The sequence below is a fragment of the Gavialis gangeticus genome, unplaced genomic scaffold, assembly GCF_001723915.1.
Source record: "Gavialis gangeticus isolate Ggan-Ray unplaced genomic scaffold, GavGan_comp1, whole genome shotgun sequence".
In the NCBI taxonomy this organism is placed as follows: Eukaryota; Metazoa; Chordata; order Crocodylia; family Gavialidae; genus Gavialis; species Gavialis gangeticus.
In genome coordinates this window covers 21,807,955-21,824,518 of record NW_017728998.1, presented here as the reverse complement: position 1 = coordinate 21,824,518, position 16,564 = coordinate 21,807,955, and the positions used below count along the sequence as shown (strand labels likewise).

The window sequence follows — 16,564 nt, the reverse complement described above, 5'->3', positions numbered from 1 at the left end:
TGCAGGAGACTTACTGGGAGTGGGTCTAGATTATGCCTTGGAGTCCCCTTGGTTCGGCTGACAAAGGGAGACCAGTACTTGTGCTTCCGAGTGAGGGAAGCACCCCAAGTTCTTGAAGTGAGTCAAGTACCCTCAAGGGCTACTAGGCCTGTGTTTCCCAGGGGGCACAGTGCCAGAATCAAGCCCATCCCTGGGTGGTGGCAGCTCTACCCCCAGGCTAGCGGGTGTGCTCCAGGAAGGGGATTGGCCAGACGTGAGGCGCCCCCAGGGAGGCACTCAGAGCCTGGAAGGCGGTCAGGCGCAGTGAGGTGGGTGGCTCAGTGCAGGAGCACCCCCTACTGGCCTGCCACACATGGTTAGTGGTAGGATCCAACAACCTGCTGTGTTGAAGGCATAATTTGGGGAAGGGAATAGAGTCGGTGAAAATCCTTGAGGAAATAATTTCTAATTTAGCATCAGGTCTACTGGACAGTGTAGACAGCTAAGACGGCTGACGAGTATGACCATATGACAGTGGCCGACTTGAGAGAACTGATGAAAGAGAGGCCTTCCAGTGAGGAAGGAGCAAAGGAGGGAAGACTTGATTAAAATCCTGTGTGATAATGACCAGGCCACAAGATCACCTCCACGTGTCCTTCCAGAACCCACGGGGGGCACTGAGGGGCCACCCTCTGAGTGGGACTTCTGGAAATTCCAGCTGCAGCTAGAAGCTGAGGCGCAAAAGTGCAGGTTCAAGCATGAGCTAGAGTTGAAAGGGATGGAGCTGGAGGCCCAGCGCCAGCAGGAGACACGGTGCCAGCATGGGAAGGAATAGTGCAAGCATGAAGCTAGAGCAGGCGGAGGGCCACTTACTGAGTTTTGGCAAGCCATTGAGGGCCGCATGACAAGCAGCCAGGGGCAGATAAATAATAATTTTCTAAATTTCTTAGGAGCCCTGCGGGCCATATAGAATGGCCTGGTGGGCTGCATCCAGCCTGCAGGACACATTTTGCCCACACCTGAGCTAGACAGCCCCTGCACCAAAATAAGCATGAACTCGCAGTGCTCTGGTTGCAGACAAATGCTGAAACTGCAGGCACCCAGCTGCACCCCCAGACTGAACACCCCAGTCTTCTCTCGCTACAAAGATGGGGATGTTCCCAAAGTGTTCCTAAGCAACTTCAAAAGCCAAGCACACTGATGGAAGTTGCCAAAAGAAGAGTTCATGAAACACATGGCTGCTCTGGTCGAGGGCAACGTCCATTGGCCTGAATAGCTTGCCCTTGGAATCAGCGGACAACTACAACACCTTTAGAGAGGCAGTGCATGTAAGGTTTAAGTTAGGTCCAGATTACTTCCAAGAAAAATTCCATAGTGCAAGCCCCCAGCTGGGAAAGACCATGAACGAATTTGGGGCCCTGCTATGGGACTCATACTAGAAATGGAAGAAGAGAGCTGAAGCTTCCACCGTGGAGGAGATGGACATGCTTATGGTGCTGGACCAATTCTATTACAAATGCCCGAGGGAAATTAAAACCCTTGTCAAGGATAGGGGCCCTAAAATAATCTGGGAAACTACAAAAATTGCAGACCAGCTGTTGCTAAATAGACAGGGGCTGAACCAAAAGCTTTCCTACTCTGGGAAGGAACAAAAGGGGTTCCACAAAGGGGGGAAGGGAGGGCCAGTCCCAAAAGGGGAAAGAGGGCCACCTCCTGCTGAGCACAAGGCGGCCCCAGATTCGGACAAACCACCCAAGTCGGAAAAGAGGGGGTGCTATAACTGCAGGGAGCTGGGCCACATCAGGCCCAAATGCCCACAGCTAAGCAACAAACCCAAGCCAGTCAGACATGCAACAGCTGTAAACAGTGAGGAGGGAGACCCAAGCCACTCTGAGGGGTGTACCTGTTGCTACAGATTTACTAACCCAGAGAAGGTGATGGCCACCCACCGAACTACTATAATGGTAAACGGGAGAACACTTGTTGGGGAACTGGACACAGGGGCCAGTGTGTCATTAATCAATATCAACCTTGTTTCACCTGTGGATACAGTCCTGGGGAAGACCCTTACCATTCAAGGGGTGCAGGCCCAGCCATTCGACATACCGGTAACCTGTTCCCCCGTTGAGTGGAGAGGCTGCAGGATGTGCATAGAACTAGAAGTGCTGGAAGGGGCTCCTATTTCCATCCTGGTGGGACGTGATGTTTTGGAGCTAGAATACCTGCAATGGGAGGAGGACCACCTCCTAGAGCCTTACCATGTTAATGTGGTGACTCATCCACAGAGCAGAAAGGCTGAGATGGGAGGAGTAGAAACTTCCCAGGGCCCGGTCACCCAATTGGCTGCTGGGGCAGAGTGGGAGAAGGGAGAGACTCAGACTCCCTCTGACTGCGACCAGCCACCAGCCATTGAGGAAACTAGCAACCTCAAGGTTGGGTTTAGTGACAGCCGCAGGAAGGAGTCTGGTCAGTCAGTGGCAGAGGAAACTGAGACTCTTGGGGAGAAGTTAGAGGACATCCCTAAGGGTGAAGGTGCACTCTTTACAGCAGCACCAGAACTCCCTGCTGGTTGCTTAGCCAGGCAAGAGGAGTTCAAGCAGGAGGTTCTAGAGGACCCCAGCTTGGAGGAATTCCAGCAGATGGCTCAGGAGCAAGAGACAGAGTTCACCCCGTCACCAGCTCATAGTACCTCGTAAGTTCAGACAACCATTGCTTTCCATGGCTAATGATTTACCTTGTGCTGGCCACATGGGTAGGGAATGGACACGCCAGCGGCTGCAGGTGAACTTTTATTGGCCAGAGTGTCTCCCCTCCTTTAGTTCCACCCCGGCTCCAAACCAGGAGCTGGGAGATGCAGGGAAAGGGTAGTTTGCCCAAAACAGGGCATTTTTCCCTGCACCAAAGCACATGGGTGGGGGCATGCACAGTGGCAAAAAGTAGCAGCACAAATTTGTGCTGCTACTATTTTACTTTCATGTTTTGCACTTATACCTCCTCTGCAAAGTCACAGTGGTTATGTCTGTACTGGAGTCAACCTAAAGGTCATCATCAGTCCCATACACAAGATCTATTTACACTCTGAATCCCCGCTCTGCTGAGCTTCCAAGAACAAGATCAACTAACCCTATCACTGCTAGCTTCCTAGCCCTCCCCTTTCTGAACTCTGGAACTTTTCTATACCCTGTAGGCCTCCAGCACAGGAAGCCTGCCAGCAGAAAGCCTTCATTACCCCATTTCTGACTTTAGCTTCTCTGGGCGTATCCCAATATGCAGAGGTGTGTGCTTGCAGTTGCAGTAATTTGTGCTGCTACTTTTTGCTGCTGCACACACCACTGCACATGCACTTTAGTGCAGGGCAAAATGCCTCACTTTGGGCAAACTGCCCTTTCCCCACTTCTCCTGGCTCCTGGTGTGCTAGAGGAGCCAAGCCAGAACTAAAGGAGGGGAAATACTCTGGCCAGCAGCCAGAGCATCTCCCTGGAGGACTGAGCATCTGGATGCAGCCTCTGTGCCTGACTTCCTCTCTCTACTGTCTTTAAGTAGAGCCAAGCCAGGAAAGAGAGGCACATAGTTTATAAACCAGTTTCTGAAGGAACTCCACTTTGTAAATAAGAAGTATGATGTGAATAGTGTTGAGGTAGCCATACCTCATATAGAGGTATGATACAGATATGGAGGGTTGGCTCCTGTGGCTCAGACTGGATGAGGTCAACCTCAAGGTCAAACCTAAATACGGATAGAGATCTGTGAACAGTCCTTCACCTGTAACAGACTTAAAGACCCCTCCATAGTCACCTCCTCCAGCTTTACACACCACCATTGCTTAGAAAATATTTGATTACTATCCTGGGACTCATTTTTTATCCAATATTTTTATTATGAAGACAAAATGTAAAACACCTTGCTGAACTCCAGATAATTTTTTTTGTATATCATTCCTCTTATCTAGACAGTGTTTTATAATGAAAATCATAATAAAGCATTTGGATTATACTGGCAAGACCTAAGCCTCACAAATCCAATTCAACTACAGTATAAGTAGCTTATCATATAGCATTCTCCTCTCAGCACAGACACTGAAGCATGAGAATTACAAAATGCATGTGGCTGAAAGACATAAGACCATCTTTCAAGCAGCATTACCACCTGTTCCATGTATGACCCATGTAGGATCATATGAAAACACACAGGTTGCAGGTACCAGAAACGGGCAATGCCCACTCGATTCTGAGGGAACTATGATGCCAAAATCCGAAGGAGAGCCCTGAGCACCATACAATAGTCATAAGATCCACAGGATTAGAATTGTGTTTCAGTCTTAGCCAAAGCCTCCCAGACTATAGAAGTAATGGGAAGTTTGGTCTTTTCTATTGAAGGATGTGATCTGATTACTTTTGTTTTGGCCAGTGGTAAGAGAACCAGCATTTCAAGTTTCTTGAGAGAGGCTCTTTGTGAACAAAGGACTGGCTTGCTGCTTCTGAAGAACGAAGAAATGTAAACACAACTGAAATGTATGTTTTCTTCTCTTTGTGAGGAGCACTGTGGATTTGACAGCTCTGTTTAATACCCCACAATAGCCAGTTTATTGTAAGAACCTTGTTTACCCGAGGCATCTGTAAGCAATATACGTTTTAGTAGTCTGAATGAATAAGTTTTGATGTCATTTGATACTGAAGATGTGGTTTGCCCTTAATAACGTGCTGCCCTTGGATACCAGACCTGGCTTCTATTCGGCATTCCTTACTTAGACACTAGAGTCACTAGTGCATTTTCAAAAGTGGGTGTTGATATAAGGAGCTCAACTTTGAGGCTGACTTTCAGAGAAGATAAGCATGACCAGAAATAACGACATTCAGTTGGTGCTCATCTCTTCTGCAAATCAGTCCCAACATGAGCCACCTAGACATTAATACAAATAAAATTAAATTAATTCAACAAAAAGTGTGTGCGCTTTTTTTAAAAGCAAATCTAAATATTCTCTCTCACAACAAAATGTAGGCTAGTCCTATCCAGCACAGCGAGCACCAGAACAGCCAGCCATGGAGGTACCACTGCTATAAACTTTCATAGTTCCATGGAAGTCAGTGAGACTATGATGCTAATAAAGATCTGCCTCTGAGAAGCTGTCATTTCCCAAGGTCAAGGAGAAAAGTGGGTGGCAGGCAAATGTGAAGCCAATCAAATAAAGTCAAGCTTTAAGGAAGCAAGCATTACAAGAGTAATCTTTACTTCTCTAAAGAAACTCTGGCTGCTTGCTCTTGGAGACTAAAAAGTATTCACAGATTCTTGCAGATTCTCTGTAGGAAGAGGCCTAGTAGAAGAGCCTGAATATTGGGGCCCAGTGGCTGGCACATCATCTTCCCACCCTCTTCTTTCATGATGCAACTTGAAGAATTAAAGGTAATACCACAAATCTATGTCTAGTGTGAGCAACAGCTGGCAGCAATCGGCCATGTGCCACATAGACAGCTGATGGCTAACACTCAACTGCGCTGGGGGGATCCTCTTTAACTATGGGACACAGACCTAATGATGAGAAAGATATTCACCTATTCTCTTTATAGGCAGGAATCAAGCAAACAACCATCACTGTCCAATGAAAGATTCCAACAAAATGGAATTAGGACCATTTCAGTAGTCTTTAAACAAAGTAATTTAAGATTCCATTCCAATGCCTGGTTGCTATAATATAGACTTTCAAAGTGCACCTTGGAGGCCCATAAAACATTTTGGAACAGTTAATGATTTTATAGAAGGAGGCTGTAAAAACATTGCTGAGTTGTTACATCCAACTGCAGTGCGTTCTGCAAGGTACAGGAGCACGTAGGAGCCTGATGGAGGGTGCTCTGGCAGCAAGAACAAAGACCATTTTGTTGTTTCAGACAGAATAGAAGTGAGCAGTGGGAACCTACCTTAGAAGATTTTCTGCACCAGCTCTCAACCTTACTGCTTTCAGGATCTGTTGGTTTAGGATAGCTCTTTGATTTTGTAGCTTGCTTCTGCCTGTCTCAGCGAGTGGGTTACAGCCCTAGAGTTATGTCAGAGGTGCACAACAAAAAGCATGAGCAACAACAATTTGTAATTACATCAAAGATAAAAAAATAGAATGTGTAAAACATGAAACAAACCAATTTGATTAAAGAACATTCTTTATAGTTTAGCCTTAAAAGAGTTAATTGATAACAAAGTGAAATAAAATAAAAAATGTAATGGCATAATTTTCTCGTTACCCTAGAGGAAGTTCATTTATCCATTGTCAACGATGTCTGTGTGACTCCAAAAAAACCATGCCAATCTCAGTATCATTCTACTAGATTCATACACCTGAGCTCCTGATGGACTGTCACAAAAACCACATCACGACAAAAAAAACCCAAACAGTGAAAGGTTGGGGAACATGGCCACCTTGTGTTATTGCCTTACATTCTCACATTATGTAGAGCTGGGTGAGAAATGGTTTTCTCATCCCATGAAAATTTTCAGAGTTTCAACTTTTTTGTATTCTACATCGGGACAAGACTGAGATGTATCACAATTTTTAATGGCAAATGGGAGGGACAGACCTCAAAAATCTCTCCAATCATCCAGAACAGGGACTGAGAGACCTCAGCCTTTCATGTCTCCAGTGGATTCCTCCTCTGGTTTTACCAAAAAATCTATCCCGAACTTAGTTTCATTTTTGACAACTCAGCTTTGACAAGTAAAAGAATTCCCAACAATTTCTGTGTAGGCATTCATTTATCCAGAAGGCACAGCCATGCTAATACCAGCACTTCAGAAGGCATCATTTTGATAGTGCATGGTGCTGTCCTTACCTGTTTGAAATGTAGTCCTGTCTCAGGTTGGTAAATGTAGAACCATTGATCAGGCAATAGAGAAAATGTACTCACTATAAGCCAGGCCATAGGGTTTGTTCATATGGCACTGCCTTGTGTCTTGAAGACATACTCATAATGCCAGTCCAGATTTATACTGGTTTAATTGAGAGCCGAACTGCAGTTTGAGAAGTTTGCATTTTACAAAGTATCCAGTAAAGTTGCAGGAAAATTTGTGCAAGCATCTATAGCAAGAAAAAGGTTGCCAGATTGCCTGACAAACATGTCAAATTTAATTACTCTCTAGTTACTGATGTGTTTCTGCACTGAAACCAATTACCGTGCGCTGAAGTTTTGAATTTCTGATCCCCACAGTAAGTGTCTTCTTTTATCATGTATCGACTGTTGAGGAGGCTGGTGGATGGAGTTAATTTTATTTTGTTAGAGAAAACAGGGATGTGTAGCAGACTTTTTTGTTCATTCAAGGCCAACTGGATAGTTCTCTCAGACATGAAAGTGGTCAGAGAGAACTGCAATGCTAGAGAACTTGATACTGCTTTATACATATAGATGCAGTCAAATGTGAATGGAGGATTGTTATATCTGATGATATGGCAGAGTATTGCAATATGTAAGCCATTTCTTGATCTAGTGGCTGCTGATCTATGTTCTTATCCTGCAGCCTTTTCTTTGCTGCCACTTTTCCACCTGCTTTGCTTTTTTCCTCCATTTTATATTGTATACTTTCTGCTTTTCTTGCAGCTGCCTAAGATCTTTTTCTCTCCATCCACTCTGACGTGTTTACTCAAAATTTTGCATTCCTCTGCAGGCTTTCTCTTGCTCCTCCTACCAACCTGAAGCACCTGGTTTTTGTCTTAAGCTTTCTGCATTTTTGCTTACATTATACAAGTCTGCATTATTTTCTTACATCATCTCTCCCTTCTGCTTCAACTACTTCTAAGTATCTATTCTCAGTCCTCCTTTGTATCCTTCTCCCATCCTTGGTTATAGTGTTGCTCTCTATCCCAAGACTTCAGTGCCCTTCTGTGTGCTAGGTAGCCTTCACGGGCACATCCAGACCAGCAGGAACATGTGGTTTCCCTGGGTACAAGTAGCAATGGCACATCTTATGCCTTTGCTGCTTATCCCCAGAGGACACCCATGCCATGCGCTCTTAGATTTGTGGGAAACCTTTTAGATTATCCTGATCCCAAATTCTCTGAAGTCTTTCACTGATTTCAGTGGGCTTTTGATTAGCCCCAACTCAAAAGACACAAGAACACAGAAAGCTAGAATGACGAAACTGCAGTGACATTAAACTCCATGCAAAGGGAAATGATGGAGCAAAAAGACTTCCTTCCATGTCAGTGCCAGCCACCAATATAGTCCTGTGCAAGTCCTTCAGTGCAAAAACAGTTTCTTGTGGGTCCTAGCACCAATATGGCTGAGGAAAGAACAAGGAGACAGGACTGACCCAATGCAGTACTGTCACTGTTGGTGTACTGGATGTGCTCCCCCTGGCACTGCTGTACTGTACTTTTATCTCCACGATGAAAGCATGGCAGGGCTATGTACAGGTCTGACTCCTCAAGCCCTACAAGGGGCCCATGATCAAGATTTTATTATCTGTTGATAGAACCTGCCATGCTGTACAATTTCCCTTGTGTACAGAGTCCCTTAGCTGCTGTCTATGGAAAGTTCATGGACAAGCTGGCTGTACTAGAAATCAAGCTGCTAGAGTGCTGGTGGACAGGAGCCTGGGATCTAGAGTAGCTAGTCTAGTGTAGTATATTTTCATGCATCTGCAATGGGAAACAAACACAATCTGAAAATTACTTCAGCAAAAATCCCATGATGGGGAAGCCCCGTTGTATTTTCCTATCTCTAGGACTTCCCTTCTCCCATAACACACATACTTTTTTTCTTTTGCAGCAAGGTATAATTTGGTTCCATTTGTACAAAGCCATATTCCTGTTATCTCTGCAGAGTTCACACAACTCAGTGGGCTGGATGCAGTGCTGTAGGAATGAAGTTTGGTGCCCAGGGCAAAACCCGCAGAGGCAGCCCGCCCTCGCCCCACACACAGATCCAAGGGGCACAAGCCCCCCAATGCTTGCCCAGAAGTGCATGCAATGGCAGGAACCACCCATCCCTCATCCCATGCCCTTCTCCAAATGAGCCACTCCTGACTCTGTCCCATCCCCTGCCCTGGCTGGGCAGTGCCCACTGGTGCCTCTTTGCTTTGGTGCCCAGGGGAGTTGCCCTGCTCACCCCTTCCTTGCTACAGCACTGGATGGATGCTACCCTACCTTACACACCATCAGTAAAATCACTGATTATGTTCCAACTGAAGGACCTATGAAATGAGTAGTGATGCATTCATCGCAAAGAATATACCTTGATTCTCAGTCTGCAGGACAGGCAATTAGAAAAGTACACTAATTTTACATGTAAACTGAATACATTTGCTACAGCACCAATTCAAGAAAGTAAACACAGAACTCTGAACTCTGTCCTGATATTTTTTAGAATCACATTTTCAGAGTGTAACTGCAATTTATATAGATATTTTCTGCCAAGACACAAGTGGTTTTATTGCTTCATAAACTATATATGTCAAAAGTTCCATTCTATATTGTTCCGCTTAGTTGTATATCAGTGATAAACTAAAGAATCGGGAAGTTAATGTGTTTGGGTTTTTTTATATAGCCTTACCAGGGGACCAGCCCATATGACACATGCTTTAGAATTGTATTATATGCTATTTATGTGCACTATAAAGTTATTTTTGGTAAGAAAATGAGATCACACAGAAAACATGATGTGTGCTTTCAACATTTGCCTATGCAGAGCCTAGCATTGTTTAATAACAATCTTCTAGCTGATCAAGTAGTAACACTGACATATTCCATTAGGGCTTCTACCTAATTCTTACTTAGAGGGAAAGTATATTATTCCAGAAGGATTTAAAGTAGGAATGTGAGATTCCTCATTCCTCTATCAGGGATGCTTAGGATGTAGAGGAGTATAGAGACAAGAAGAAATTAGTGAGTAATTGTACCCCTAAAATGTATGCAAGTTTCTATATTTAATGTATTTTTACATTAATAATATCACTATTTTAAGTCCTCATGACATCCAAGGAAATTAAAATCTGATCAGCCATTGGTAAACCAGTTACTAGTTGCATGAATTTAGTTGCAAGCCAATACTTCAAAGTTTAAGAATATCTGCTTTGGAGTTGAGCCCAGATTTCAATTTCAGTCCTTGCAGATTTTCTGACTGTAAATATTTATTTTGGATCTAGTGAGTGTGAATGAAGGAAATACATAGAGCAAATAGATCCATGCATACTGCAGCCTCTTGGATATTAAACATGGCTGAGAATAAAAAGAGCTACAGAAGTCAAACACATCATTTCCATTGTGTGTTTAGACTTGTCACAGTTCCCTTTGACATAATTAATTTAGAACCTAATAGGCAGAACTGAAAATAGCCAGGTTTAAGACTTTGTCCCTCTGACTCTCAATTTCTCTTGACAATGGTCCACAACAAGCTAATACTTGGATCTGTTAGCCAAAAGAACAGTCACGTTTCAGGCCAGGAAATAGACCTGGACTTGCACAAAGTACAAATCTAGGAAAGACTTCCTCCTATCTCTCAACTTTATCAAAGTTACTTGGCATGTTTCACTTGGCACATAGTATAACTCTATAGAATAGGGTAACTAATATCTTGGATACTTAGGAGTACGTCCTTCAGTCAAACAGGTCCTGGTGTCCAAACTAAGGAGAGAATTACCAGTGTCAAATGCACAAAGGCAATATAAGTAAATTAAGTAGTCATTTCACTGCCAAAACTTAACATGTTTATAATATTTTAAATATCATCAATATGAATAATGTTATAAATAATTTAAATTCTATTATGAATACTAGTGTACAAAATAACACCCATATGATTGATCTCTGCCATGGTAATCTGAATTTGAATTTGTTAACCAAACTTGACATTTTTCCTAAAAAGTTCAAACTTGAAAGCAATTCAGTGAAATCAAGAGCTTTTAACTGAATGTACTTCATAAAAACTCCAGAGCACTATACTGGACACGAATAATTACATTTCTTTTGCCTCACGTACATTAAAATTACATAATCCAAGCTCTTAAATGCCGTCACAATTTCTAAAAGAACAATGGATTCAGAAATAATTTAGCTCCAAATATTGAAGCACAATTTACAGCTAATTTCATCATGGTCTTAATGTCACTTTGAACAACAAAAGGTTTACTGGGTAGCCTAACACCAGATAAAGAGTTTGGTGGGGTTATTATTTCCCCAGGTTTGTGTGAATTTCATAAAAATGTGCCAGTGAAGAGGGTTATTGATGGTGGCATATGCTCTCTTTGAAGTAGATGCTACAAGTCCATGAGAACATTTTGAACTGGTACTTTAAGGTAATCTTTGCCTGGTGGATAGACACATCTGAAGTACCAAAGGACTTGACATGGCTTGAGGGGGCAACAACTCATTTTTGAGCAAGATTATGAACACTGCATTCTGATTCCCCAATTCCCTGTGCATTATAGAGAACATATAAAGCATTGTGCTTAGACAGAAAGAATGCAATATACAGTCCATCTGCGTAGAGGGATAATAGTTTTCAAGATAGCAGCTATCAAAGGAGGATAAAGGGAAAAATGTTGCCCCCATATTTAAAAGCAGCAAGTAACTCATTTGGATGCCAGGCAGCACCTACAATACTTAAAAATGAATTATTGTTAATTTCAGAAATCTAGTGTGACATATACACAATGCACAAATGCTTGGCAAACAATCAGAAGAGGTATTTGCATTTAATGGAACGATGATGCATGAGGTAGGGGGTTTGAACTGATAAAATGAGCCGTGCACTGATTGGCAGTGGTGACGCAGAGCTGAAACTGGGTGTGCCGCCTTGCTTAAAATAAAACATTCCTGTCCACCCAGTGTAACCTGTGCTGCTTGTCAAGCCCTACTGCAAGCCAAGGGCCTCATCCTGCAAATACTTAAAGATATCTTTACGTATGCTGGGCGTTTCACTGACCTCACCAGTATGAAATACGTGAATATTATTCACACAGTAACTATCTGTATGACTAGGCTCTGCCAAACTTTGCCAAAATGAACATACTGAATATTTATTTTCCTCTGCCCTGATACTGAAAATTTCTTGATATTGTGTTAGTTCAATGTTGCAAACTATCCTGATGCACTGCAAGCTTTAGGATGAAGCATCAAGTTCCAACTAAATTAGTTACAATGATCTCAGCTTTAATTTTTTTAAAGTAAGCTTTTAATTTTTAAAAAGTAAGTTTAGGTGAGAAAGAAAAAGAAGGAAAACATGAACACAAAAGGCTTAAAAAGCCAGAAGGTAAATACAAAGACCCAACATACACTTAAAAAAATCATATTTTAAAGTCAATATGATGACTTGGGGGCCAGACTCATGGCTTTTTGAGCAACTGAGATTAGCTGTATATTAGTTGTTCCTAGGATACACTATTGAACAAGAAATGGCCACATGCAACTGATTGTGTAACATTATCTAAGTGTTAAAACAGAGTAATCTCTTTACAGAACTGACCAGAGGCACCGAACCCAGAATGTACTCTTTTAAGCTAATGAAAACATGTTCCCTTGGCTACATTATTTGCAAGAATTGTACAGCCAAACTTCTGAAGACTGCTATAAGGCTGTAATTGCACAACGAAACAGTTATAGCATTGTATGCAAATCTTTGTTTACTTGCATGATTTTTTAAACTCCATGTACCTAAATGTAAAACATGTTTAATACAAATTTTAAGAATCTGTAACTACCTCTGTATTGAACTACCTATATATATAGCAAGCCAGCTGCACTATAGCATACTCCAGACAAAACCATAAAGTAGTATTATTTGAGCAGAGAAGCTTGATTTTTTTTAAAAGGCTGCCCGGATTTCTTCTTTCTTTAGATTTTTCTGTGTTGGGTTGTGCTGATTTGTTTAGAATGAATGACGTATAAAGACAGTAAAACCTTTCTTACTAATCATTCTGCTATTCATTCTGTCCTTCCCCAACTCTTGTTGGGAGGACAAATAGGCAAATAAATATGCCTATGTAAAAGCTAATGTTAATGGTTGCTTGGCTACTAATGACTAGAGTCAGATGGGTTAAGCCCTGGTGGAGACACAGGTGCAGCACACTGGTAAACAGATGAAGGCACAAGGAAATGGATAACCCAGAGCACAGACTAGTGGGGCTAGCTAGGAATCTTTTGATTCAGAGCAGATTATTGAGCCTTTGGGCCAAGATCCTTATCCTTCTAATTACAGTACAGTACTGTAGTAGGGAGAACTAAATATTCTCTCTTCTTTTTACCCTGACTGGTGTAGAGGGCAGTTTTTTTGTCTTCATAAGCTGACCCATGTGGTTTACTGAGAGAAAATTCTAAGAGAAACAGGAGTAATACAAAATATCTTTATCAAACTGACCAGAACTTACAGGTTCATGAAACTAGTTGCCTTACTAGTCTAGTCTAGCTTCAGCACTATGGCCTACCATTCAAAGAAATCCAAATTCAAGACTCAAGCCTAGATATTCACTCCCAGGCCAGCAGAAGCTTGTAATGCTGCAGACATGGTGAGATCTGGATGGGGGTGTGGCTGGTTCATATGCTGGCTGGTTAAAAAATATTTTTTATCACTAGATAATGCTGGAAAGAAACCTTTCAGGAGCCAGAGCTCAGTCAACCATCCTGGGTAAGCACAGCTGATTCATAGGGTACCAGGGCAGAGTTCAAATTGTGGAAATGCACTAGAGAATATACAGAGGTACAAAGTCTGACACCTGGGAATGGGAGTGCCAGAGAGACCAGAAATAGGACAGGGATGCCCCTAGCCCTGTAATCTTGACAGCCTCCTCCTATGAGAGGGGATGTATCTTAAGCCATTAACATAAGAACATAAATAAAATAAATATAAAATGGAAGAAAGCCTCATATCACAGAAGCATCTAAGGACCACTTTTCCACAATGATCATTTTGAGTTGGTAGATTAAGCACAGTGGCTAGAATGTGTCTTGGGAATGTGGACAGAGTTGTTCTTATGATTTAAAAGTTGGTAATAAAAGAGGGTCTGTTCATATTTGGTCTTTCAAATTATGCAGATACATGCCTTCTTGTGACAAGTACCCTATTACACAAGGGTTTCCTAAAAAACTGAAGTACCACAAACTAAGAAACTCATTTGTTTTGCTGTTTTTGATGAGAAGTATGACAACACCTAGCAGTCACAGGCTTCCTGGGTGATTTTAGGCAAGTTTCTGAAGAGCTCTATGCCTAAAAACAGAGGAATATACTTCCTTATTACATAAGGAAGTTATATTGTTTGAAGCTATTTGAATTACTTTCACCTAAGGGGCTATTAAAGTGCTAAATAAATGTTATTACTTTGTGCCACTGTCATTTGTGTGAATAATTCAACTGTATATGTGAGAGAGACTTTATTATTTATTTATCTTAACATATAAAATATGTCCTGGGTTGTTATTGCTGGAAACTCCCATAAACATGCACAAACACAATTTCCAAGCCAGTCTTCAAATATTTAGTCTCTACAGCTATATAACAGCTTTATTTAAAAAAGCCAGAGGAAAGCTCATTTGTGCAAAATCTTTTAGGCACTGTTCATATTTAATTGGTTTTGGGCCATATCTATGCCAGAGGGTTTCCCTGTCTTGACTTCTGCAAAACCCCTAACCCTTTGTTCAGAATCCAAGAAGGATTACATTTAAGTACTTTTCAAGAACAGACAGATTGTGAAAAAGGGTAAAAACTTACCCAAAGTACATTTGTGGACTAATATATGAACTATTAAAAAAAATCTAGAATAGATGATGGACGGAAACTCTCTTGTAATAAGGTCGACTTTGTCCTCTACATGCCCAAGCCAAGAAAGGGTTTTCTCCCAGTTGCCTTCTTACCTAATCCCAAATTTCTTTTAAGTAATATCTGGTCCAGCCACACACTTCAGGCAAAATTGAAGACAAATTACCAGTAATTATTTTCTTTTCTTTCATGTTTTGAAATGGTGGACTAGATTTTGATCTGATTTACGCTCTGTCTATGATGGGGGGAAAATCAGAACAATGGGCCAGAACTTGAAAATATAAATGACTCCCATTATACATAAAAGGAAACACACTTAATTGTTTTTGGTTACATAAGTCTTACATCTGTGCAACACCAATTATTTTAATGGAGTTAACCCTGACTTAGACCAGCTTAACTGAGAGGAAGCTCAAATCCACTTTTTAAGCTTGCATTAATGATATATTTCATTAAAGGGCCAACTAAAACAGCACTGTTCTAACTCTTGTTTGTATCACCTCTGTGCTAATTTGTAAAATACTGCTTATCTTTTTCCAAGTTCTTAAGCTAGATTTTGTTGTAGGCTGATTATATTCAGCCTATAGAGCCCATGAGATGTCAAGTTTTGTAGAAAAGCAGCTGGAAAACTAATAGTAAATCAACTGAAATATGAGCAAATACCTACAAACAAACCAAGAGGAGACTGCTGCTCACTGGTGACTAAGGTAGAACTAACCAAGTGAAGCAAGCAAATGGGATTTGAGCTAAAGCTGGTTTTTGCCCATCTAGCTATATGCATGGCAATACCAGGTTCCCTGTAGTGTTCTAGTAAGTACACCTCAAACCTTACTCATTTAAATCCGAAGTATATTGCAAATTGAAAGCACTAAGCCTATTTAAACTTCCAGAGACAAAGCGACCTGGAGACTGCCGTGCTCAAGTACTTGTCACAGAGCAAGGCATGTGTGTCTCATGGCCACAATCCAAACAGTGGTCACAAGGTATTGCAAAAAGATATGTGTGTGTTCAGATGTGAAGCAAGTCTTGTACTAAGGGAAAACAGGCTGTTTATGCCAATTCTTTTAGAGAATGGATAGTCTTAGCGTGGCTACAGCAGTTCTGTTCAAAACTTTTTGGCTGGTGGGCTGATCCGGTAGTGCCCAATGCCGGTGGACACAATCCAGCGCCCGGGGTAGGCACAGCAGGTCCAATCTGCCTGCGCAGGAGGATGGGGGCATGGCTCAGCCCCAATCCAGCTGTGCCAGAGTTAGGAGTTTGGCAGCGAGGAGTGGTGGCCGTACTGCCCCATTTCCTGACCCAAGGGGAGCCCTGTGCACCAGCCTCCTAGGCCTTGCAAGCCAGAGGTTGGGCACCCGGGGCTACAGCCATGGGCCCAGATTCAGCCCTGGACCTCGGCTTTGAAGCCCAAGCCATTCTGCACCCACCCGGCCCTGCCCCAAGCCCCTGGCAGGAGAGGAGGGAAGGGCGGCTAAGACCAAGACTGTCAGCCGCGCCGCTCTCCACCTTGCTGCGTCCTCGGTGCCATCTCAATGCTACCACTGCTGTCATGTAAAAATAAAGCCGAGGTGGCTCCTGCCACACGCCAGCCCCACCATTCAGAGCAGCGGGCGCTCGCTCCTGCTCTCAGCCCGGAGCCCGAGGAAGCGGGACAACAGGCGGCCCCGGGGGGCAGGAGCCGGGGTGGAACAGACGCCCCAGAGGCCCGGGGGGAGCCCGCGGACCCGCCCCGCCGAGCACATGCGGGACCCGGAGCGCGGAGCCCCGCGGGGGCGGCGGCGCTCACCTTTCGGAAGAAGCAGCGGTCCGGCGCCGGCTCGGCGGCTCCGCGGGGCAGCAACGCGTCCGTCATCGCCGCG

General features: G+C 43.1%; 1 protein-coding gene across 2 annotated transcripts in view; it reads right to left on the bottom strand.

Moving 5' to 3' along the window:
- Window positions 1–16,558, bottom strand: part of RHPN2 (rhophilin Rho GTPase binding protein 2) — a 53,941-nt gene extending 37,383 nt beyond the window's left edge. For both annotated transcript variants that reach the window (XM_019505594.1, XM_019505596.1), the window contains exons 1-2: window positions 16,492–16,558; window positions 5,892–6,007 (exon numbers count right to left, since the gene is read on the bottom strand). In XM_019505594.1, coding sequence (XP_019361139.1) covers window positions 5,892–6,007; window positions 16,492–16,557 — 182 coding nt within the window. In that variant the 5' untranslated portion in view covers window position 16,558. The remainder of the gene's footprint in view (window positions 1–5,891; window positions 6,008–16,491) is intronic.
- Window positions 16,559–16,564: the final 6 nt, after the last annotated feature.